Genomic DNA, 25,243 nt, shown 5'->3' on the forward strand with positions numbered 1-25,243 from the left:
TGCAAAATGAAAGGGAAAAAAAAATAAAATTTATATTGAAAATTGGCTGCTTTAAATAAGGCTTTTAATGAAACACGTGTATAAATGGCTTTCAGAGTTTGAGACCGTGGCTCTTTCCACATCAGCGTTGTTTTCCTCAAATCAAAACAAAAAATATTTACTTACCTAAGAAAGGACACTTGTGTACAAAAGGACACACCTTAAATAAAGATGATGACACACATGACAGTGATGTAAGTCATAATGTACTATACTCACGTCTCATGTCTCTGAAGTAAATTGTCTGTCGGTTGGGGTTGAGCAGCTGGATAACGGAGTCGTCATTGTTCTTCACCCGACAGCTGATGATCGCCATCTCGCCCTCCACCACCGACACATTGTCTGTCACCAGGTTCTGACTCACCACTGGACAGGACAAAGACAAGAACACATAGATTACTACTGTTGTATTGGTAAATGCAAAAAACAGGCAAATGACTTCCGGGTGTGTTAATAGAAACCAAGAGGGAGGCTACAGAAATTATTAGCACACGTGGGATGTAAGAGAACGAAGGGTGAGAATCTACCCAGTATAGTCTGTCTATCTCTCCAAGCTAGCAGGTAACACAAATGAAATCAGGGCTACTGTGTGTCAGAAACAATGCAAATGATTCAAGAAGGGCAATAATTTATAGAAAAAAAAAATAAGCTGGCCACATTTAAAGTACAGTTCAAAGAAGGCAGAACATTTAACTCAATATAGGAGGATATATACAAAGAAAATGAATGGGTGTTTATATTATCAACCTGTAGGTAGGGGTGCCCTAAGGGGTCGCAAAATAAATGTGAGACAACACAAGATTGATTTACAGGATGAAAAGCAGTAAAAAAAACAAACATTTGTGCTTCACAAAAGTATATTTACTTTTTCAGACATTGTACTAGGACATTGAAAGTTATAAATAAAATAGAAAATGTAGACATAAGCTACAGATATATGCAACAGTATATCAGAAACACTTTGGACGCCTTTATGAAAAATTAGTAAAGTCTCCTTGATTGTTGTAGGTTTAAAACTTTTATGAGGTTTTTATTTTTTATGTCTTCAAAGATAACGATATCTTAATGTGCGTCAGTGGGAACAAATACAACTGAGTGACCAGGAAAACTGCTCAGCAAGCATGTGGGCTGAGAAAAAATTGGTCATGGCCTTCATCTGTCATCAGCCGCTACTTAGACTGCTGCACTTCCGTGTATCACAAACAATATCTCTGCCTGAAGAATGAAAAATGGATTCTTTGTAGCTCTGTGCTACTTTGATTTGAAAAACTACAGTAATAACATATCAGACTTTGCTTTGGGGTTGCATCCATTGTTGGGCTTGATGGTAAGCCTTGAGTGGCTTTGGTTTATTTTAAATGATTGCTACAAAAACAACACTTGGCAGCTTGCCAGTGGTGGCCGCAAGTTATGTCGGTCCCCAACGTAGTATTTTTTATGATGAGCTACACAAGCACAAACAAACACACATACACATGCTCTGGGCTACACGGAACCATAGACAAACACAGTCAGTCAGTCAAAGTGAAAAATCAAATTAACAATTTACTAGCTATATTTGAAATGTTTATGCCACTCATGTGTCAGTAGCGGAGAAACAATACTGTATATCACATCAGACCACAATTGGAAAGGGTGGAGGGGGTTATGTAAGAGCACACACTGTACTGTAGGTGTTTACTAATGTGACTGTTCTGCCCAGCAGCTTGTCTACTTTTCACCAAAAACACACTCAGCAGCGACCCACCTAAGAAATTATAACAGACCGACACAGCAGCCACACTGGCATTAAAAGCCAGTCCTGGCTTTTGATGTTCTCAGTAGATGGAATAACCAGCCAATTCAGTTAATTCAGCTAACAATCACACTGCATCAACATCCCACTTTTTGACAGCTATTATAAACAGGTTGTTCAATATGAGGCTTTAAATTACATTTAAAGATGTTGGGGGTTCTCCTAAATCACTTTTATAGTACAATAATTGAATTCGTACTTATTCTGATGTATCTATGCTGTTATATGTTGCTGTGTTACTCCATCACACCATATATAAATGGAGTGTGGGCTGCTAATGTTACTCTTCCAGAAAACACCAGATCAAAAAGAGGCTGCTGTTTTGCCAAGCTTTCAATTGAGGTTGAGAGAAAACTTATGGATACAGTCTTTGTAATCCCCACTTATACATTCCTCCTACATAGTTCCGAAAATAGCATCACAAATAACATCTTCTCAGAGAGGCTAAAAGGACCGACTAAGGGGTGGAGTGGGGGGTGAGAAGGGAAAGAAAGTAAAAGAACGCAGGAAACATCAACTGCTAATTTGCATGCCTCAGTTGTCAAGCACCTCTAAATATCCCTGCCATTTAAGAGACAAGGAGTATGAGGTGGGAAGAGAGAAATTGCATCCTCTGATGCTGACAGATAAGGATAGACAGCTTAACAAACGAGATTCAAATCAGCATCCCTTGGTGGCCCAAACATAGCCCTAAATAAATGAACTATGGCATCTTTAATATTCAAGACTGAACCTCATTTTTCAAACATGTGCAGAAGTGGGCGGTAGGGTGGGCATCTGGTTATGATAATACGCTAACATACTACAAAACGCATTTCAAGGCATCTGCTGAAGGTTACAAGGCAGCAGGGTGCTGCAAGGTGTCTGCTAAGTTGTGTTTTAGGCCAGTGCAGGTAGTAGGAAGCACTTCAAATAGTGGCTGCCTTGTCAGCTGCTTAATTGTTCCTGTTGTGCTAAATAAACAATTCTGACATGCTGGAAGATGGTACGTGGAGGCAGGGGGCTTTACACTAATTAATGGCCAACAACAACCGTGTGCCTTGGCCACCGAGGACACTGTCAGAGGTGCTACAGAAAAAGCACTTCTGACATCTTGGTGGGCTGTTTAAAGCTGCAGCATGAAGCTTTTTTTCAACATTTCAAAAGAGTATTTTAGGCATGTAAGTCCAGAGGGGGAGGTGTGTCAGAGGGCCAATTTGAAGAACCAAAGGGAAAAAAACAAGGGCCAAAGCTTGTAACCATTACAGTTTATTATTGGACAACCTTTCACTGTATAACCTGTCTACTGAATATGACCTATGGGTACTTTCACAAATGCTTTTTGCCTTAAACGACCATACCAGTGATTTTTCACTTTCACTCAACAGCAGAGCTAAACTTTTTTTTGTAAATTATGCTTCTATGTTTTAGATATGTTAATGTTTTACTTTCATAGTTTCAGCCATTCATCTGTTTCAATTCACTTCCATATGTTCTTAAAATTAATAAGCATATACTTGATACTTGCTTACGTTATGTAACAGTAAACATTTGTCAAAGTTAAATTTTTGTTATGCCCTAATCAGTTTTTAAAGCAAAATAAATAAAATCAATGCAGACTTACTCTAAGGAGACAAATGCAACTGCAGTGTGAACACACTGGTATCGCACTTTAACTTGTACTTGCAATGTGGGTTTTGAGTATTACATTGTGATCACAGAATAAATATTTCATGAATGCCAGAAAACTGAATATGACAAACAACTACACACGTTGTCGCCTTCCTTTTGGTAAACAAAGCTTTGTGTTGATATTTTTTAAACGCAGATGTCTGCATTCAGTGTGCTTCTTCAATACCTGGGATGGCTTTATGGAAGGTACTAAGGTAGATAAGTCTTTTTATGAAAGACAGATCATCAAGATGAGTGCCAAGTGTTGGAGTTCCAACTGAGGGGCAGGAGGAAAGGATTACCAGTACACTTCCTTCAGACAGAACACTTACATTGAAGCTTTTAGTGAAATGCATATTGTCTTGTTACAGTTCTGCACCACATTATGAGAACAGTAGCAGATAAACTCTCAATAAAGAAACAGACATTATAATAATAGCACATCAGAGATGGTGGGAGTAATATATAATTGTTAGTCTGAGCTGCACTTAATGCATTTACTCCAAATGTTTAAATGTATCACTTAACTTTTTTCATCACAAATGAGTCTGTGCATTTACACACAGATACAAAGGCACTATGACCACCCATTTGTCTGCTGGACTGATAAAAAGACCAACAGTCTAACAGCAGACAGTGTTCCAACAGTTGTAGTAAAAGTAAAATATCCAACATGCAGTGTGTCAGTACCAGTCAGTCAGCGGCACTATGGAAATGTTTGGAGGCACGTGTGTAGCTCAGTCTCTCATTCAGCCAAGATTAGAAGTACACATCTTTCCAATCACCCAAGCAATATACTGCCTGGAAAGTGGAAATAGTACAATAATCTCATTCTAGACCAGGAATAAATCACTGCTTAAATTGTATGATATTCTGCACAGTCAAACACCTCTGCAGGACAATTATTAATTGATTATTGGAGAGTCAAATGACTATAAAGCTATTGTTCATTGGACATTTAGTCTGTTTTATTTTTGTCACAGTTGTTTAAACCACCTAGTAATGCAATTACTTGCAATACCTGTCAAAATAAACTGCTTTCTGGATTCTACCACATTTTAGTTTTGAGGTGCCTGCTTAACAGTAACTTTAAACAAGTAAACAATATTTTTATAATATCCATGTTTCTTTACTCTTTCTTTGTAGAGAGTCTGACAATATAAATAAAGCGGTAGATCCATTCCATACCATACAGTATTTAGGCCAGGACACTAGATTCAAAAACCAAAAAAAATAAATAAATAAATTTGTGTCTGCACACTTGATTTTAGCTCCAAAAAATGTCTCCATCAGGCCTCATGTAGGTTCAAAATGTTGCAATATCCAGTAAAATATATTTCCCCCCCTCTTGTCTGACAATATAATGCCAAATGGTATTTTATGTATGCAGCTGCTACAGCTGTATGCTCAAAATAAAATAAAAAACACATGATGTGTAATAAATGGGTTATCTTTATTAACATGGGGATGGTGTGCCAAAACTGTCCAGTAATACATTGACTCTACACAAGAATTAAATAGTATAATGGGTTTCTTTTTTATTCGTGCTTTTTAAATATAGGTTAATCAGAAATTAGCTTTCCAACAGCATAAAGCAAGTACTAAGCACTACAATGCTGAAGGCCTTTAAAGGCATTTAATTCAATGACAAATACGAAAAGATAAGGTTAAAATTGTCAAAGTGCATCTTTTAAGTTTCATCCAGTGTCATGTACCTCTTATATTTCAAAATTTTTCAATGGCCAGTAACATATTTGGCCCGTGGCACCGAAAGGGGGCTGGATTTCAGCCTTTGGCCATCCATGTCAAAAAGTCGGAGCGGCCAATCCCAGATTAAAGTTGTCAGACAATGACACACTGTTCCGAACATAGCTAGCCTGGGGCCCAAACTCACTAAGACTGCAATTGAAGAAAAAAACCTGCCATATTCCATTTGCCTGGGCTAGCAGCTGCATGTTTCCATTTGATTCAAAAAGAAATGCATGCATGTTAAGTTAGGTCACACAGATGGCCACCATGACAACAAGAAAGATTTTCATCAGCAAATCAAAGCCACTGTAATACTGAAACACAATTTTGGTACATTTTATTTGTAAATTTTAGTTCGTACATAACAAAGCATTTGTATACAGGATTGAAGGAGGAGAAGGTTGCCAAAAATATTAAATATTAATCCGGGCATCATGTATCTTTTTTCCCATCCCAGCTCTCACTGTGGTTTTATTAGTAGTAATAGCACTAGTATTGTATTTTTATTAGACATGCATTCATTCATACTGTCTCAACCAGAAACATGATGCAACATACAGTAATCTTATACAGTATGGGAATTGTTCTTAACCTATCTTTTTAACATTTGTGTGCCATCCTGCTCTCTCCACTGCTTGTGATCACCAATCAAGAGATATTCATTTCCCTTCATTTCGAGGAACATGTGTATCTCAATGCATACTTAGTAACAAGTATACAATCATTTTGTCCTTTTTTGTTAGTATGGTTTCTGCTGATAAAATAACACATTGTGCACTGGGCCAGAGTGTTTGTGTGTGTGCGTGCGTGTGTATGAGAGAGGCAGAAAGTAAGAGTGACTATGTTTGTGTTTTGCCAATTTCTGATTGCTCCTGTCTGATTGCATGTTTTCAGAGATTTGTAGTAGAGATCTGATTGTATGTCTCTTTGACCGCAAGGAGTTGATTTTTGAGTAATCTTTCTCAACAAGTGTATGTGTTCAGCATTGCATTCTTTACCATGATTATAGACACAGGCCATATAATGTAATGATGCAGTTGATATGTATCAGGAAGCATTGCAGATGGCCTTTAAAGTGAGTTTGGCTTTTATGAACAAGGTAAAATTTAAAGGATAATTCTGGGTCTTACTTTCTTGTAGGTAAAAATTGTACTTGCATTGCAAAAAATTAGTCCAAGGATAGATTATTTAATAAAAACCTTGATTCGTCAAAGTTATTTGCAAGAGAACATTTAGGCAAGTGGTAAAATTATTAATCAAACTATCCATTGTAAGATCCATCACTGTTTACAAAGCAAGTTCCTGGTTTAACTTCCAATCGTGCTTGCTGCAGTTTATTTGTGCAATGAGGCATTATGACACTTACCTTCAGTTTTACCTCCAAATTTAGATTTAGATAATCTGGCTAAACTGATCATTTGACCACTAATGTTTCTTGCCACAGCTGAATTTTGTTAATTTCATAGGTCATAGGGAGGAGTTCTGGGTGGATAGTGGGCATACAAAGTGCTGAACTTTAACACTGGATATTAATTTGTGATTTGGGTTGATTGAATTACCAAAAATTGTGTCACAATGTAAAAAACAAAACGTTCGTCCTATACAGAAGTGTGCAGAAAACGATTTCACAAACTTTATATATGATATAATATCTGAGCTTTAAGGTTTGTTTCTGCCCTTATCGGTAACGGCTATCCCAAGATCTGCTTACTTGGTTTATCCGGATCCTTCACCCACATCCATTATGAAGGACATGAGATTAGGCTCAAAATATGTAAACCTTTTAAAAAAAACTAAAGTCAAAATTTCTCAGAGCAACTCTCAGCAGTGAACCATATTACTTTTACATCTCATCTTGATTTGAACAGGTGGTAAAAATGGATCAAGATAATTAGTCATTGGCAGTTCAGCTACTGTAGGCTGCCAATGATGCATGTGCTGAGGAAATTAATTAAATTTAGGCTGTGCATTAGCATTAAGTATATCTGCTTAAACTTACTAAGAAAGACATGGGAACACAGCTGTTATCGAGATCGGCTAGGATATTTTGTGAAATTCTCAGAGAACATAAATCCAAGAATTTTTTCATTACCACCTACTCTTAGCACTATAAAGTTTTGTTAGCCCCACGTTACCACAGGAGTAGCTATAAAAGTCACAAATAGCAATCCTTCAAGAGAGCTCTTGATAGAACAGCAGAAACTTATCATTATGTGTTCTCCATGCAAGCAAAATGCAGACAAGTCACCTAGAGAGAGCTGCTTATAGAGTTAAGCAACCAGAGAAATAGGCATGTTGTGCAGTAGAGGTCAGCTGAAAAAAATGGCCGTGGCTCAACCTTTCAATGTGATCAGCTTTTGACAGGAAATCAGATTTCTATGTTTCTTTGTTTCCACACCGAAGCGATTTTGATGCTTTTGCTTTGCCTTGAAAAAAGTGAAATGGGAAATGATTACAATAATGTGAACACAACAGAAAGAAATGTATGCCATGGTTATATGACCCAAAAAAAAAAAAAAGAAAATGATGTTTCAGTGTAATTCAGATGTATGTTTGTGTGTTTTTGCCCACTGTTTCTGTCCTTTATGATAACCTTGTACTCACAAAAGCAATAGCTGAGATCCATGAAGCAATGACATTGCCATCCAACAGGGCAAGAAACATAAGCAGTCAGCAGTCAATCAGACGTGTTGTAAACAAACCCCCAGTTCGGTCAAACTTATTTGCAAGAGAAACATTAAAATAAATGATTAAGCAAACTGTCTGTTATAAACAGCCATCTCAGTTTATAGACTGAAATCATGGTTAAACTTTGACTTATTGTTGTGCACACACAAACCATAGCTTCCCTGTGCAGTGAGGGATTGTTAGTGACATTTTGGGTGTGCTCACTCCATCCATCCAAACAGTGGTTTAACATAATGTGGCTAATCTATTGGCTCATTTACAACCTGATAATTTGAATGCTTGTGTTTTGTGCCTTTTTTTAAAATTTCTTTTTAGTGATGTTTCCATGTCCTCAGATTTCAGCACTTACAATGATATTATAACTGACAGAACCGATTGCCCCACTGAAGACTCAATTGGAATCAACCAGAATTATCCTTTACTGTATTAAAATTATGTAAGCTTACTAAAGGCAGTACCAAAGTGGAAACCTATAACTTTGCTTTTCAAAGTGTATTTGATGCAAAAGAAAAGTACAGAGTTGCATTTGAAACCACGTTTCAACAACAGTCGTTGAGAACAGAAAAACCCTTCAACCAAGCTGCATGCTGTGTTAGTGCAGCCGACTGACAGCTAGAGGTAGCCGATAAAAGGTCAAGATCCTTGTATGGCCTGACCACTTCAAACAGCGGAATCCCTCTTGGTGAGGATTTGAAGGAGGCAGTTCTTTTAATCTGTGTGTAGACTGTGACTGTTCAGAGGGAAGCTCAAAGATATGACGATATTGGTCAGTTTAGTGATCAGACTCCAAAATGTCTTTAATTGTGCTTCTAATATGGTTGCCTTCAGTGCCTCTAATTAATATATACAGCAGCAAAACAGAATGCTACTAACGTGACCTAGCAGGTCATTTCATCCAAAATGAAATTATAATAAGATTCAAGTCATTATGTTATTTTTAAAAGAGACATGTTCTATGGGTCTAAAGCAAAAACACTGCTGCCTATAGGACATTTGTGTGTGCAGGAAGTGCAAATATTTTGCCAACTGAAGAAATCAACAGCATTTAGCGTTTTTCATCACACGCATGTAGCTTTTACAGCTTTTACCTGTTAAAGATTCATTTTTTGTTTGATGACTACAGACATGCTAACAAATGTGTATTGTTCTATTATTGATGTTTTGTGCACCTTTTAATGTGTTTATGAGTTTTACTGAGCGGTGAATGGTTTTATAGAGACCAGGTGGGTGGCACATTACAATGCATCATAAGATGCAGCATTGTCATTAACTGAAAATAAACAGCCGCAGTTTTTCCAAATGTATAATCCTGAGTGGGGTAAATTAATTCAGCAATGGGGCCTTCAAAGCAGTGATTGAATATTTTCACATTGGCATGGCCTTTAATTTAGATTTAAAGGTTTTGTTAAATAGTCTTGTTTGTTTGTTTCATACATTTCTAGTGCCCTGTTAAATTAAATATGTTTCCTCAGTTACAGATGTTCCAATACACCATTATAACATTAACATATCTTGCTATAGTAAGAAAATTATGTCTTTATACGCATTTTTTATAAACACGAACAGAATAGGAATTTTTGAATATGATCATTTATTAAGTACAATTATGAGCGCATCTTTTCTCATGGTGGCAGCAGTGTGCTTGTGTAACTCTGACATAAAGGAACTTAGACATGGAGGGAGCCTGATGCCACTGTAACTAATAAAACATTCAGAGAGTTAATTTTTTAATTAAGCAATATAAATATCAATGAATAGAAGCCTTTCTCTAAAATCTGCCAGTAATTGCTGCTGTAAAGTTGTGATGAAGATTATTTTTTAGTGCCAATATCTCCCTTTCCAGTCTGACATTGCATTATTCAACCATGTCATCTATAATAGACCAAAGCTAAAGCTGGCGATACTGTAGGAGCAACCACCTTTGAGATTAATTCAAATGTAAGATAATGCATCTGACTGAATTGCTAATAAATTGCCCTGCTTTAAATTGTCAAAGAAAGGCACAGAGCCTAGAGATCTCGATGGATCATGGTTATGGCAGTTACATATAAAAATCTAAATTATATTCACACAGCCACAAATAATAAAGCACTTAATATCCTCAGGGAAATAGAGCGCAATTTCACACAATTTCTGATCAAAAACTACATAGCACAAACAAAAGTATTGGACAAATTAAAATTTTGACTGGATGATGACTCTAGATGAAAAGTCAGGGGATCAACAAAGGTATTACAAATCCTCCCATGGGAAACATGAATGTTAACAGTAGTTGAGATATTACAGTCTTGATCAAAGTGGTAGACTGACTAACCCACATTGCCACCCTTAAAGCCTTGTTATTAGCGTGGCTATAAAAAAAAAACAAAAAACATAACCGTTGCTTTATTGTTACATTAATTACAGCATCAGCAATGATACTAAATAGTTCCCACAACTATACACCAACAACCCCACCCACACCACACACACACACTCCGTACCTCTCCCACTGATGCTCGGTGGAACAGTGGATTTGTGACACATTATGTAAGAACGGGGTGTGAAGAGCTTTATAGGGTGTTACATGCTTGCAGTAAGCATGTAAGTGGCTTTTGTGCAACCACTGCTGCTGTATCCTGCACAAAACACCTTTATATCATTGCTGTGCTTAATGACTGCAAAGCAAATTTCAGCAACGCCAGTAAATAAACAAAATATCTCTATGGAGGATTTGACAGCTCTACGTGAGATTCCAGATTGTCGTTAGTTTATAAATTATAAGCCAGCACTCCTGTTTATTTATTTTCTATTCATTTGCATGCTGTTCTATTCTATAAACAACCACTACATATATGTTTGTTTTGTGTTTTCTCTAGCCTATTTTGTCCACCAGATATGGCAAGTTATTACAAACATTTATTGAAAGCATTGCTGCTTCATGGGAATGATCTCATTAGATAAGGAAAGCTGCAATGCCTGGAATCTAAATATGTCTGTCAGTTTAGTCCTGTGTTAATATAATGTAAATGAGAGTTTTGGGAAAATTAGGCAATCATGGGGTAATTATTGATGCAACAGCTGATGATTCAAAACTAATGTTTAAGTTCCTTGCTAGCCCCTAGAAGATACAATGCTCACTACAACTGACAAAGCAAAACTCTTAACAGCAAATTAGGGGTCTAAAAATATGATGTTTGTCCTGAGGGCGACACTGGAGGAAAGACCCTAAAGAATGTTAAAATCAAAAGGACTTCTCTGGCAAGGACCCTGAAATGCCGTTCCATTACAGTCATTCATTTAGCCTCAGGTAGCTAATTTCTCTATGGGAAAGGGGTTGTTCTGTTTTGTTTTAGTAGCCAATTAGTATTGAGTGGCCTATCTGACCACAGTCATTTTCAGTTAACACATAAGCTTTGATAGCAGTTAACATTTTTTACTACAAGATATTGGAAACATCTCGATTTAGAAGCTGCTATTTCTGTAATTTGATTTACAGCAACCTGCGAAGCTGCGTCAATCCAATCCACAAGTGTCGCAATTTTTCTGGCCATTATTCTGTTGCTACTTGTCATAGAAGTAGCTTTTTTTTCTGGATCTGGCACAAGAAGATGTTGCTGTTCTTAATCTCAAGCTCTGATTGCTGGATTGTTTCTATAACCCAGAGAAACAGCTGTCAATAAAAAAAACAAAAACAGACTCAGTTGGATTGCGGAGCAAACTGGAAATGTGTCCATTGATTTAGAGTTCTGGAACCAGGTTAAGGTTCATCACCTCGGAAACATGAATGAGCTGCTGTAATGTCACAACACCCTGCCATTTAGATATTAATATAGAAATTGTATCGCTATAGTGGCACTAGATGAAGGGCCAGTGGTCCTCAAAAACACAGAGATTCATCCACAGGGATTAATCAATTTTCACTTCAAGATACCTTGTCATGAACCTGTGTAAGTCCAGGGGAAGTTTGAAGTTGTGTATGATGGTATAACTAGAAACTTGAAACAATGAATATCCATATCACATTTCATGGTAAAGGGTCAGCGGTTGTTTACAAATAGCTGAGCGACCATCAGGTCCTGTAGTGAAGGAAGCTTTCCCCTCTGGCTGTTCAGCTGATTTTAAGTACCTAGTTTAACTACAGAAAAACTGGCAATACATTTTGCGAGTCTAATAAAACATCATAAAAAAGAAACACAGTATCCTAGAGGTTCATATCTCTAATTCGAATTGAAGTAAAAGGCTGGTATAGGTAATGATGATGATGATGATGATTATGATAGGTGATCTCTTCTGCTGCTGTGTTTTATTTTCCATGAAATCTAAGATGATGCTGCTTCAGTTGCATTTTCAGATTAATTTACATGCTCTCTGGCTCACCAAAAAGCCATTTAACATCAAGAGCACATACTGTTAGAAATTGAGAGGGTGCAACTGCAGCTTAGACAGCTTTGCAGTGAAGTCTCCTGATGCAGTGGGAAAATGTTGTGATCATTTGCGAATGGGAGAAGTTGGCCTTCAAGGCTTTCTGCCAGAAACGCTTTCGGCAGTCTGGTTGACATACTATAAAGAGCGACAAAGTCCACATAGGGAGCAGGTTGGGGTGGGTGGATGGTTGAAACACAAGACTTTCATGCAGGAGACCGCTGTTTGTGTCCCGTGTGAAACCAAAAGGCAACATTGACTCATTATTTTGACCCAAACCACGAGCTTTTCCTAAACCTAACCAAGTACTTTTGGTGCCCAAAAGTCACAGTTTGGACAGGTTTAGGGACCAAATTAAATTTCCATTGGCGTTTTCACTCATAAGAAAATATTAAACTAGGTTTGGGATTGATCTTACTGTAGTTACGCTTGCTTAAAGTTTTAAAACCAGATTTTAATTTTAAGTCAGATGTAAAGCACTACTGTAAATGCTGAGGATAACTCAATGTAATGACTACACAGATCAATATAAATATAACCAACATAAAACAAAGACGTAATGGATTGCTGAGAAAGAAGGTCAGGTAGGTCTCAATAATATGACAGCTGGAAAGTACGAGTCCAGTGACAGGTACCAGACTTTAGGTACGTTATGTAAGTCCCATTGAATAAGTCACATAACATTAAACAATGTGGTCAATGTGAAATGGTTGCAGTTTTGTTAGGGATAGGCAACAAAACTACTGGTAAGGTTTAGGAAAAAAAACAACAACTTTCTTTTACTTAAAACAACTCAATGTGGACTTTGTTTCACACAGGACTCAAACCTCAGTCCCCTGTGGGAAAGTGATCAGTTTGTTTGACCCATCTATCCATCCCAACATGCTCCCCATGTTTACTTTGTCTCTCTTTATACATCACCTGATTTCCGAAAGCTTTTCTGGCAGAAAGCCTTGAAGACCAACTTCTCCCATGTGCAAATGATCACGGCATTTTTCCACTGTATTATTTGGATTTATATTCCTCGCTACCTGACTAATGTAAGTCCAATTTTCACTCTAGTTCCCAAAATATGAGGCTCTTTAGCTGCTATCCACTTAACGTTGTTTGCTTTTTGGGGCTGGGAAGGTACTGCCAATGGCCTGAACAGCAGCAGCCTGTTGTGACTGGAAATTATGTTTTTTAGAGTTTACAGTTTGCAGGCTAGAAAAACATGAGATAAAACAGGCTAAAAAGCGCCAAAGAGTTGAGGGGAACTGTAGGGTTATATACTGTATACAGTATATATGATTATTCATTAGGATGAGCTGCTTCTGAAAGTTAATATCATTAAAAAATATGGATAGTAATTTAATAAAATAATCATGTTGCTATAACATGCAATAGCTCATATCAATGTAACCTCACTGATGACTTGGCCTCATGAAGCTAGGTTTCACTGTCAGGATGTGCAACATCCTCCACTCGTCTCCTACAGGACAGTTACATAAACCAGGTGCATCACTTTACATATGATTTCCTACAAATTAACATCTAGTGCAGGCTTTCCTCCCTTCTCTTCCCTTTTCTCTACCTCGCTTTCCTCCTGCTTTTCATGCCCCTTCTTGCTCAGAGGAGACAAAGGGGAGGTATTGTGCTGGATTCAAATAAAGAAATCGAGAAGTAAACAGAGGAGCGGCGAGGGAGGCAGGAAGGGTAGGAGGGAGGGATGGGTGGAATGCGGCTGCTGGTTGGTGTCGCTAATGATGAGGAAAATGGAGGGTCATGTGGGAGCCATGGCTGGATGGAGAGAGAGGGAGTTGGTGTAGTATAAAGAGTCAAGATCACTTGAGTGGTGGGTGGATGCTTTGTGAGTGTGTGTGTGTGTGTGTGTGTGTGTGTGACATCCTGCTGTGTTTCCATCTACCTGCTCTAGTCGTGTGCGTTGACATGTGTTTATATTACACGGTGGCAGTACATGCCTTCACTTGTCAGCCAAACCAGGTTATCCGTGAGTGAGACTGTGTGTGAGTGTGTGTGTGTGTGCACAGTGTGTATGCACATGTAGGAGTGAAGGGGGCGGCAGCCAAGTGATTAATGCGTCAGAGAGTCAGCTGTGGTCTGGGCTCGCTCATTTGGAAATATCTTTTAGGAAGAAAGACAGAGCGGGAGAACAGTGGGAAGGGGGAGGAGGAGATGCTTCTACATCCCTTGCCAGACAAACAAAAGCTGAGAGCCTCTACCGAGGTCGAATGGGAAGTGAAGGAGAGAGAGAATTAGAGAATAGGGGAGGGAGGTAGAGGGCACTGCAGCATCCTTCTGTCCTCTATCATATCAAGATTCATTAGTGTCTCCTTTAAGCATCAATGTGTCTTCAACTCCTAAATACTCATTTTTACCTAATGAATAAAACAATGACTGGGACATGTTTAAAGGATGATTCCGGTTTATTACAAGAAGGGTTTTGTGTTGTAGTTTTGGCCATGTTCTCTATCAATTAGAATAACAAAACTGCAACATTACTACAACAAAGTCTAATGTGACATTTTTAATTGTTTCAACAAACGTTTTTCTGGTGAGCACAGTCACAAGAGTGATAACATATATTGTTATTTTTTTAGTTAAGTTGCAACCAGCTTTATCTACTGTATGTACGTGGTCTATTTGTAGGGAGAGAGGTTATCATTTGTCTCAAGGCATGCGCATTGTTCACATTAATGAAGACTGTCAGTGCCACAATTCAGATTGCTGCATTTACCTTCGGATTTTCAAACTAAATAGTCTGACGGTTTGATTGAATTTGTCAATTTTTCAGTCACACAGCAAATTTCGCCTTCATCATTTAGCTTAACTGCCAGTTATGCTTCTGGCAGATTATAAAATCCTAACTCTTGCCTTCATTAAAAATGAGACTTGTAATATAGTTGGCAACTGAATGAGCTGTGCTTGACACCATGAATGTATGCACGAGTCTTAAAATGTCCAAGATATTTTCACAGCAGTATGTGGGGCATTTTCTTCTTGGGTAACTGAGCACAACGTTTAGAGAAGTCATAGAACTGTAGAGAAGTCACCTCCAAAGTAAGAAGTGCAGGTGGAAAATAGCTTGTAGAGCTGTGTATCTTGATTCTACAATTTTAAATGTGTGGCAAGTCGTGTGGGTATTATGTTGAGTCAGGCAGCTGCAGAACAGCGTGAGAAAGCAGAAATGGGATATCTCACCATCATCTCCTGACACACGCTGGGCAAAACAGGTTTACACTTCAGGGGCCACGACAAGTGACAAACAACTGATGACGAAGGTGTCTTTCTAAGAAAGAGCCCTAAAAATGCACAGCACTGTCAAATAAACAGCACCCAATAGAATTGAGTGACGCAACAATATGACTAACAGGCTGTGATTGCTCAAAAGTATAATTGAATACATATATAAATCACGCACTCCGTTAAATAATGAAGATGGATTGAAAAAATTAAAAAGTGTGATCTTTTTCTTTTCTTTTCAGGCTGTTGATTAAAATAAATTAAAATTTGATTAATTGTATTTTCACATTTATGTTTACTGGGTATTTAAAACACATTTTCAGCCCTTTAGCAGCTTGCATGTGTCCTGAATCAAGATATATGTTTAGTGCAGATAAATGGAAATTATAAATGTCTCTTTTACCATTAACTTGGTACTGTACATAGACACTGTTACACAGAGTTAACTATTTGTACTAACACTTTGTTGGTTGTTTGACAGCACCTTCTTGGAGATATAATACAAAATTGTGACACCATGAGTTGACAAGGAGACTTCAATGCCCTACAAGATGGGACTTGAGTTTGAGAGTCGGACTCGAGTCCGACTTAAGTTGCATACACAGTGACATCAGACTTGACTCGTCCTCAAAATACTCGGACTTGAGGTGTGGGACTCGTGAATAATGTTTATTTTTGGGAAACTGCTGTTATTCCCCTCCCTGTGTTACCTATGACCTACCTACATAACACATACTACCTATCGGGGCGGCTGTGGCTCAGGAGTTAGAGCGGGTTGGCCGTTAATCGGAAGGTCGGCAGTTCAATCCCTGGCTCCCCCTGGTTGCGTGTCGAAGTGTCCTTGGGCAAGATACTGAACCCCGATTTGCCCCTGGCGGCTGTTCCGCCAGTGTATGAGTGAGTGTGAATGTTAGTTTCCGTTTGAGCACTTAGGCTCAGTGTATGAATGTGTATGACTGGTGAATGCAGATGTACTGTAAAAGCGCTTTGAGTGGAAAAGACTAGAAAGGGAAAAGTACGGAGCATTTTATCAATTGCGCGCAGCCACGCGTGAGAGAGGACAACAAACGGCGGCAGCTTCTATCTTTAAAACTGTACGCAAAATAGGTTAGTAACCTGAGGTTAGTTAACATGTTTAGCTCAGCATTGGCCATCCAACGTTAGCTTGCTTCTTGCTTTAGCTACGACCTACGAGAGGTTTACTCCATTCGTTATGAATACATGAATGAGCATTTGTTTGCTTGCCAAACTTGTGGCGGTCGATTAACTTAATCTACGTCCCGCTGTATGCCATCAGGTTAATTGCAAACAGGTTGCAGGTTTATTGTTGATCATGTAACGTTACAGTTTTATTTAGTTATAACGTTACACTGGGTTTGAGAGTCTGGGGATTGTGTTGACTTACAGTAGTTTAAGCTGTCATTAATTGCACTGCACATTACATGGTTGTGCTCTGTAAATGAAAAACAGGTTACAGTTACAGAATTCCTTTTAGCTATGCAGTTTTATAAGCAGCCTAGATTGAACGCAGCAGGTTATATAACATTCATTATAACCACGAGTGACTTGAGACTTGACTTGGACTCTAGCTTAAAGACTTGTGAGCATCTCTGCTACAAGTTAACCTCTGAGGTCAGACCACCTCACTTGGGGAGGAGTCATACTTTTGTAGCTTGACTGTACTGTCAAATTCACACCAGACTGCAGATGTCAGCTGTGTGTCAGCCCTACTGAAGCACTGATCCGAAGCTTACAGCAGGCCGGCAAACTTCACTAATCTGACTAATATTAGAAATGCAAAGGACTGAAATTATTTTTAAGTATGATTTAGGAGTCTTAGAATGGATTAAGCTGCCCACCATTTGTGAGACAGCCATAGAGTAGCAGAGGTGTAGTGTATATCATGAAAGAAGAGGAAGGCTTTTGAGAATGGTCTTCGTAGTATTTCATAGCTCCTGTGTATAATACACCACATTTTTGTGGTTTGAAGCCCATCTAGCCTGTTCTTGGGGAAAACCACTCAGTGCAGGCATCCCTACTGCACAGAAAAGCAGCATTAGTCACTTGTGTTGCTTCTGTGACCCAGCTATAGGCCCTCAGTTCTAGCAGTTACACTTAAAAATACAGTGTAAGCAATGGTTTTCAGCAGAATAAGGCATCATTATTCTGGACTGAACACTCATTGCGTTAGCCAAAGAGCATATGGCAATACCATTTGTGTATATAAATGAAAATGGACATACTGTTACAAAGAATAAGTACTTCTGAGCGGTTGTTTGATGTACTTCAGGACAAACAGGCAAAAAAAAAAAAAGCGATGAAAAATCTCAGGAGACAATGTTAATGATGGAGTAGAAAATGTCAGTGGGCGTTTTGCTGCTCTGCAAACATGCATTCTCAAGAACATTTATTTAGACACTGTTATGCATGTTGACTAAACTTGGTGTCACAGAGGTTTTAGAACTTCATCTGTGGCACCAGCTATTGCAAAACTTTTTATATGCAAATCAAGTCGACAAACTCCAGCCAAAAGAAGAGGCTATGGCCCAGCGGTACTTTTTCTTTTATTAGATCCACATTAATTTACAATAATGCCAGAGGTCTGGAACAGTGCCATCAACATCCACCAATAGGGTCGATCAGAGCACCAAGACAGATGGGATGACACAGAAAACAATGAGCTAAAGAGGCTAAGCCAGGCAAAGAGGCTAAAAATACAAGTACAAATAGTATAGTAATAAAATATTAATGATATTTTTTTGCAAAGAATTATAATAATTTTATTGAACATGAGTTGTGTGCAAACAAAATTATTCGGCAGCTCTAATAACCTGAAGTTAAGTCCAGGCTAAGTGTGGTGTGGCAACATGCAGCAGAAAGCAGACACATTGTGATCAAGTCCATTGGGTTTTCTGATTTCCTGGCAGGCAGCTGTGAGAAACCATCAGTACTCTATCACTACAAGTTTTGTATGCTATTCTTTTCTATGTATATTCATCTAAACTTATGTTTCTCTTGAGGCTTTCGTTGCTCTAGTTCCACTTCTTCCACTATGAAACAAATAGCTCATGAAACATTGGGCTGAGAAGCCTCCACAACAATGGCCATGATGCTACCATATAGGAATCTTTCACGTGTCAAAGCGCTTCGTTTTATTACTTGAGCTGTTGTGCTGCCTCAAAATAATTGATGAACATGACCAGGATGTGAAATAAGAATATCAGCTGTAGGATTGCGTCATTTCAATTAGCTACTCTTAGGATTTAGGTGTGAAAAAATCCTTTACCAATGTCAATAATACAGTATTATCAGTTAGTTATTTTAAAGAGGTGGTATTATGCTCATTTTCAGGATCAAAATCCTATTTAGAGGTTGTACCAGAACAGGTTTACATGGTTTAATTTTCAAAAAAACACCATATTTTCTGTCATACTGCACATTGCTGCAACTCCTCTTTTCACCCTGTGTTGAAGGCTTCGTTTTAGCTATGGAGTGATACATGTTGTCTCTAAATGATCTCTGTTGGGAGTCGCACATGCGCAGTTCCTAGTTAAGGACTACTAGCCAATCAGAAGCAGAGAAAGGCGGGTCAGTGAAAAGACAGTAAACAGCTTCGAATCAGCTGTAGGCTACATGTTGCCGACCAGGTTGGCAATTTGGACTGGAGCAAGAGTTTCAGAGTGGTGAGTTATTAATCTGTAACAAAAGTATTTTTCATCCATAAAGTTTTAACTGAGCTCTGTCTCTTCATCACAGTAACAACTTCATGTCCATTGACTGCCTGGAGGGTAGCTAGTGTTTGGAAAGGAGAGGAGGTGTGTGCTGCAGCTCAGTGTTTTTGAGGACGTGTCGGACTAGTCGCTCAGCCAGCATTAAGACACGTATTTTCATTGTGATGTCACAAGAAAGGGAAGTAAAGGCTGGACTACAAACGAGCTGTTTTCAGGCAGTGTTTTCTGTGGGAGATGGGAACTCCCATTGGGGTGGACTTTGGGCTTTTTCACTTTGCAAACCTAGTACATGCACAAAAAAGATATATAACTCAGTAAAGGAGAGGGAAAAAGACAAATACCATAATATCACCTCTTTAAGAAAGTAAAGTTCTCACTCACTCAGCAGTGTACCCCCTGCACTCTCATTGGCTGCTGGGTTATGCTGGATACCTACATAGACTTGACTAAACTGTCAAGTAAGGGCTGCAGACAGTTATTTATTATTTTATGATGATTTAATTAAGACAAATAATTTAATCATCATAAAATGCCTGAGTGCGACCCTCTGTTGAGAAATTACACATTATTATGTTTGCTAATCAAATAATGAATATTTAAGACCACCACATACTGTAAATATCAGGCTGAAGTTGAATTATCCAAAATATGATTATATACCCCTATAACCTGATTTAATTTAAGCATAATTTATCATCCTCCTCTTTCATTTAGGAAAAACCTGTACCCTTTTTCTTGTTTTCTTTCTCTTGTTAGAAGCATACACATTGCATATTATATTCCATTGAGCAAGACAACACTGCTTAGCTACCATGTTCATATACTGAAAATAATATTACTCCATAACTAAGGATGTATTGTAAAGCTGTTTACAGCACCTTGGGCCCACAATGTCTTTAGTATCAGTGATGAGGTCATGGCCGTTAAATTACTCTTCACTTTCCACATATGGCTCAACTAAATCAAATCACTAGTTTGGCTCATCAGGTGGTGATAGTGAGCAGAAAAACAAACATTTATTTATTTTGAAATGTCAAAGAAATTTCTTCTAGTCTGCATTAATTAATTGGAAAAGAAAGTAGATGAAACTGCTTTGCCATGATAATCATGACGTGTCTGTGGTGAAATTTCCAGCATTTAGATTTTATTACTCTCAGTAACCAGATCACATCACAACCAAGCACTTACAGAGTGTGGCCAATCTGCCTGTAAAGCAGGAGAAAGAGGGGGCAACTTAAGCACATACTGTATGTTGTCATAGTTAAATTCTTAATGCTTCTTCTTATATGAATTCAAATGTACAGACATTATTTGCCAGTGGATACTTGTATTGGTAGCTTTATTTTAGGTTTGAGTCCAGTCATTTTAATTTCTTTTTTCAAGGATAGGGCTGTTGCTATTCTATATTTTTTCTGTTATCAATGCGATTCCTATGAAAAGCCCATACCAACAATGAACTGATCTGTCTCTAAGTGTTGTCTGTGTAACCTAAGCCTGATATATCTTATTCTGCTGTTCTGTTAAAAACACGCGAAAGAGCTACACCGTTGCACTGGGTTACATGTTCCCTCATTACCATGGACATCCAAACTATAGTTAATTTTAATCCTGGAAATCCTCCATACGCCATCCAGTTTAAGTAAATAATAACTAGAGCACCACATGTGGGTTAATCCCACGCTGGAAATATCAAGTGTCCTGTTTATTCCTGTTTTAGTAACTTTGTGTTATCTTTTAAGAATAATAGCATGTATGCATGTAACAAATAAATAAAAATATACCTTAAAATATTTGCACTTGCCCTTTTGCACCAACATAATGTCCTCTAACTCTGTGTTTGCTGTTCATCCCGAGCAGATGGAGCTGCACACATGAAAGCTCTTTTACAGAGCTCTGTGGGTCCCCTTATTACAGACAAGAACAGGGAGTCCAAGCTCTCTGCTCCCTGTAAAGTCTAATGTCTATTGTAATTTCTATAGCTTGCAGTTTCTTCATCTTCTAGATTTTATTAATGGTCTTAACTCACTTCTTCCTCTCATAATAAAGAGGTGGTGGCAGAATCAATACTTTTTGATTCTACGTTTTGAATGATACATTTTTGGCCTGCTGAATTAGTACCTATATACATTTTGACCAGTTTTATCTGTAGTAATTATTATTTATCTAGTTTACTAAATGAGAGCTTCAAGATTTAAAATTCATCCAGATATTGCCTTTATAAATCTATGAGTCAACAGGAGTCAAAACAAGGTTTGTTTAATGAACGAGCTGTATCCTCAGCTCACAGTATAGCTCTTAGCAGCTCATGTATTGACAAATGTAGATTGCAGTGCATTGGGCAGGGGACTATTGACATTGCAATAGCAAAGACACATCCTGTGGTTGGGAAATTTTCTTGGTGCAGTGAGAGACGACCTTGCTGAATACATATTCTGAGGAAACGCTGATAGAGCTTCAGTAGCTTGGGAAATTGAACCTGTGTTATAAAAGAAAAGCACACAGTATGACAAGCAAACTTTATATGCGTGTGATTGATTTAGTCATTAATCTGAGCTGTACTCTTTGTGTGTGTGTGTGTGTATATATATGTGTGTGCGCACACACATAAATGCATGTGTTTGTGTGTGTTTAAGGAGCCTCTGTGCACACATGGATAAGACTCCTTGTGTTTAACTGCTGTGTCCCTCAGCCCACCTCCATCCTCTCGTCTTTCATTCTATTGATTGGCATACAGAACAAACACACAAGTCACCCACGCTGGGGGGAAGAGAAGTCTTGTCTGTAGTGGCAGGTCAACTAAAGCAGCACTGTGACCTTTGACAACAAGAAATATTTTGCTATACGGTCTTTTAAAAATGGTCCATTTTTAGCACTGGTTTACTCCAGTGAAATAAGGAAAGAAATTATTCTGATATCATCATCATGCATTTAGTTCATACTTTACTACTTTACTTATACTACTAACAATAAGTATAATAATATATTATTATTATGGCCAGCATCAGGATACAGTACATTTTACTTTGTTAATGAATGTTCTCATAACAGTCTTGGACTTTGATTCTAGAGAATGAACAGCTGATAAGTCTTGTTTTCATCCATTGCGTTTGTTGTTTGATGGTTTTGCAGTTATCTCTCTGATCAATCACAGTGTATAATGTTGAACCACACACAAACTAAACAACTCCAGACACCTTGGATCCATTTGTGGACCCTGTCGTATTCACCGTGTATGTAAAATAATATTAACATGCATCTAGGCTTTGGCAGTACACGAGTATAAACAGGTGAAGGTTTAAAGAAAAAACATACCGATTGTAGATGCTTCCATACGGGGCTCACTGAATGGGTTGACAAGCATGATCATGATAAGAATCATATGTTATGGCTTCCACAGTCACCAAATATAAAGCTAACTGAACACCTATGGGCAGGGCCAGAATAACCTGGTAGAGGGCCCCGTGCAAAGATTTATTATTGGCTCTAATTGACCCCCCTGAGCAATTTTTTTTCATTAGCAATTTGTTGATTCATATAATTTATCTTTAAGGTCTATAACATGTCAGAAAATTTAACTGGTTGGTGTTCCAGCCTTGCTTATGGGAGACTTTGGTGTGACTTGTTAAACAGCACACTCCACCAGCATCAGGAAAACAACTCCAGCAGAGTTCCACAGACTTGGAGAATCTAGGAGAATTGATGCTGTTATGAAAGGTTGTGGAAGCATTAAGAAATGTAATGTGCCATCCATCTGTTTGTTGTCAATTTATAATTGAAAATAAGCTTTTGTTTTATGGAGTCATGGAGGTCAGGAGCTCATCACATTAAAGACTGGCTTTGGCTACACATTCATAAAGAATCTTGGAAATATTTTTACTTTTGGTTCTGTTACATGCGTTTTCCATCTTGTTATTTTTATTACACTTGCCAGGCAAGGAGCGCTCTTATTACAAAGTTAGAACAAATGAATATTAATCAAAGCTAATGCAATACTGGTGTTGATTTTAATTTATTTAAGCCAAAAGATGCTCTCTGGACATTTTATGAAGTTCTTTAATTGCCTCTTTTTTAGAGGAAATTAAAGACTTTTAGTGTATCATTTTGCAAGTGACTTTGCACACTAACAACTGTAAACATTAACATCTGTGTGACTAGACTAAAAAGGGCATCAATAATGAATCCAACTTTAAAAAACATTCTAAAAAATGAATTTCAAACATACTGTTTTTAAAACCTTTAAATGGTTATGCTGCCAACATTGCACCATGACTTTTTCTAACCCTTTGAAAGCACTGCAATCATTGGCAAACAGTTCAAAAGAGTAAGAGAGCCATATTTGGCAGGTTATATAGTCATTTGGCACATCTACTATTTCAGTCCAACGCAATAGAATGCAATAGAAACACAGATCTAAGATTAACCTGAACACTGAGAAGACAGCTTATTAGAGTGCCCCAATTTGTCAAATGTGTCTTTAGTCTTGACAGTTTAAGAAAAGCTAACATTGAGGAGATGAAATAGTATTTCAACAATAACTATTTCAGTCACTGCTCTGGATAAAAAGCGTACATTGATTTGGTTTTTACGTTAAAGTCAGATGAGATGATGATTGTCATTGGCAGTCATGTTGGTTTGAGTTTCTGTTGCTGCTTTGTTGGCAACCAGCTGCAATGACCACCACTGCTTGGTGGCAGCAGCACAGGTTTGTGACCGAGAACGGGCCTGTGAAGGACTGGGCTCAGTCCAATCTGCCCCAAGGGAGGATCTCTCACTGTTCAATTCTAATTCATGTACATATAAATAACTGTCGCTAGCACTGCTAATTGGATTAAAAGCCTTGGTAGAGGAGAGGCAGGGGAGAGGGGGAGTGAAGGCAGCTAGAGAAGCAACACCACTTGATTTACAGCATACAATTTTTTTCTCATAAGAGCAGCTGTGGAAGCACATTCTGACCAGGCACCAATTATGTTGTTTTTATTAAATTTTATTTTTAACCATTATAACCTTTTATTCCTTAATGTTTACTTGTTGCCTGATAAATTTAGTATTGTACATTTCACAACAACAGAGTCACTCTTAATTCATCTTTTAACAGAAATAGATCATGTTCCCACTCACTGGTTCATTTAAGTAGCTTCCACTTTGCAGTTAGCTTTGATTGTTAAACTGCTGTTAATAATACTCAACACTTCCAGCACAGATGTTTCTAAGTGGAAAATTCTGGCTGGCTTTTAATTTGAAACATATGCAGGAAGTTTTGGGTTTAATTAACAGTAGCTTTACAGCAATCAAAAGAAGAGCCACGTACAAGTGAGTGGAATGAATCAGCATTTCTGCTGAAAGGACAAACTCAGAGGAATGTTTTGTTTTTTTAACTGGCCATTTTTTACGAATGATAATTTGCTATCCTACAAAGCAAACTGAGAAGAGTTAAATTTGTTTTGTTAGTGAAATTTGAGTAAATGTAGAGTTAATTATACTCAGTAGTCAAATCCATTATATTTAATTTTCAGTTAATATGTAGTTAGTGTCAAAACAGAGTATAAAAACAAAATCACTAAATCAAGCCTGTAGTTGTAATTGTATAAATATTAACTCTGAACTTCCTACTTTTAACTCTGATCCTGGCTTTTACACTTAAAGTGTTCATGTCACCCTGCACCCACTACGTAGGCCTACACACACCCAAATTTAAAATCATGTCGCCACACTGTTAGTAGCCACCCTGTTTTTCCAAATACTTTTTAGGATTATGGAAAATCTGTATTTACACCTTTAAATGTTATGAAGCTAACACTTGTGTAGTTAACAAATTATCCTCTGAGAGAGTTAATGTCTAACACTACATAAATATATTAAGAAAAACAAACACTGGTCAGGGTTAAGAAGTGTTAAATTTTAACTCCAAAAAGAGTCAAAAATGAATTAGTGTTAAGGTCCCAAC

The 25,243-nt window shown here is 37.8% G+C and overlaps 1 protein-coding gene across 5 annotated transcripts in view; it reads right to left on the reverse strand.

The window, feature by feature from the left end:
• The window catches only part of cadm1a (cell adhesion molecule 1a), a 370,054-nt gene that overhangs the window by 91,126 nt on the left and 253,685 nt on the right, over positions 1-25,243 (reverse strand). For all 5 annotated transcript variants that reach the window (XM_046039204.1, XM_046039206.1, XM_046039207.1 and 2 more), the window contains one exon: positions 259-405. In XM_046039204.1, the coding sequence (XP_045895160.1) occupies positions 259-405 (147 nt within the window). The remainder of the gene's footprint in view (positions 1-258; positions 406-25,243) is intronic.

The sequence above is a fragment of the Micropterus dolomieu genome, linkage group LG23 (assembly GCF_021292245.1).
Source record: "Micropterus dolomieu isolate WLL.071019.BEF.003 ecotype Adirondacks linkage group LG23, ASM2129224v1, whole genome shotgun sequence".
NCBI classification, from domain to species: Eukaryota; Metazoa; Chordata; class Actinopteri; order Centrarchiformes; family Centrarchidae; genus Micropterus; species Micropterus dolomieu.